Here is a 1,039-nt window from a genome sequence, read left to right on the forward strand (position 1 = left end):
TTCCCGCTGAGGTCTCACTGCGTGCAGAACCCCTGCTCTGAGGTGGAAGGAGGAGGGCAGGCATGGTTCTCCCTCTTTGCCCTTCATGGGTGGGGAGGCAATTGGGGTGCTGGGCTCCGACTTACCGCCCCAGGCCAGCCACGCAGTGCACGGCCACGCAGCAGCCAGGGTCTTCGCAGAACTTGGTCTTCAGCAAGTTGAGCCAATCTTCCACTATCTTGCTGGGAGGAGGCGCTCCGTCATCGAACGGCCAGTCCTGCACGGTGGGGGCAAGGTTGGGGGAAGGGGGAAACGCTGTCAGACCCTGGGGAAAAACTCAGGGGATTGCTTTTTACTCAGGGTGATGGTGTTTGCAACATGGTCCCCACGTCCTCCTGCCTCCGTGGACCACGGTGGCCACCACCTGCCTCCTCCCCGTTCGGATGACCGCGCTGAGCTCTGAGGAGCCACAACCCCCATCCTTCCCCCCCTTCCAGCCCCTGTCTAAATCCAGCACTTGGGAGCGCAAAGCCACTTTGTAGGAAGTTTGAGCAACGGTGGCTCTGAGCGGCTGAAATCTCAGGACCTGACACGGTGCCGAAATTCATCTTGCTGCAACACACGGGAGTGAAAGTGAACACACAGCCCCGAAAGGATGCTCCGGGGACCCCCTAACACAGCCCTAGAGAGCTGAAGCGGGGGAGACCCCTTCAGATGGGGACACTTAAACAGCATCCCTCAGGAAAGCCTCTTAAGGGACAAAAAAATGAAGTCCCCATCTTCTTCCGAGCTTCATCCTCAAGCTGCATGGACTCAACATCGGAGCTCAGTGGCGAAGTGGGTGAAACGGGTGCTGCATTAAGCACCTCCCGGCCCTGGGCTCTGCTACGGGCGAGAAGTGTCACTCCCCTTGCCTGTGACTGCTGCAGCATTTTGGGGAAGGGAAGGGCCCTCCTCAGGGGCACTGGTAGCCAGTCGAGGCTGTATGTCTCTCCCAAAACGAGGAATTCTCTCCCAAAATGGATTTGGCAGGAGGAACGTGGCCACTGGCTGGGGCGCA

At 59.1% G+C, this 1,039-nt stretch overlaps 1 protein-coding gene across 3 annotated transcripts in view; it reads right to left on the reverse strand.

Moving 5' to 3' along the window:
• Window positions 1-1,039, reverse strand: part of PTP4A3 (protein tyrosine phosphatase type IVA, member 3) — a 7,756-nt gene that overhangs the window by 1,584 nt on the left and 5,133 nt on the right. For all 3 annotated transcript variants that reach the window (XM_010288629.1, XM_010288631.1, XM_010288630.1), the window contains one exon: window positions 126-256. In XM_010288629.1, coding sequence (XP_010286931.1) covers window positions 126-256 — 131 coding nt within the window. The remainder of the gene's footprint in view (window positions 1-125; window positions 257-1,039) is intronic.

The sequence above is a fragment of the Phaethon lepturus genome, unplaced genomic scaffold (assembly GCF_000687285.1).
Source record: "Phaethon lepturus isolate BGI_N335 unplaced genomic scaffold, ASM68728v1 scaffold16056, whole genome shotgun sequence".
Lineage (NCBI taxonomy): Eukaryota > Metazoa > Chordata > Aves > Phaethontiformes > Phaethontidae > Phaethon > Phaethon lepturus.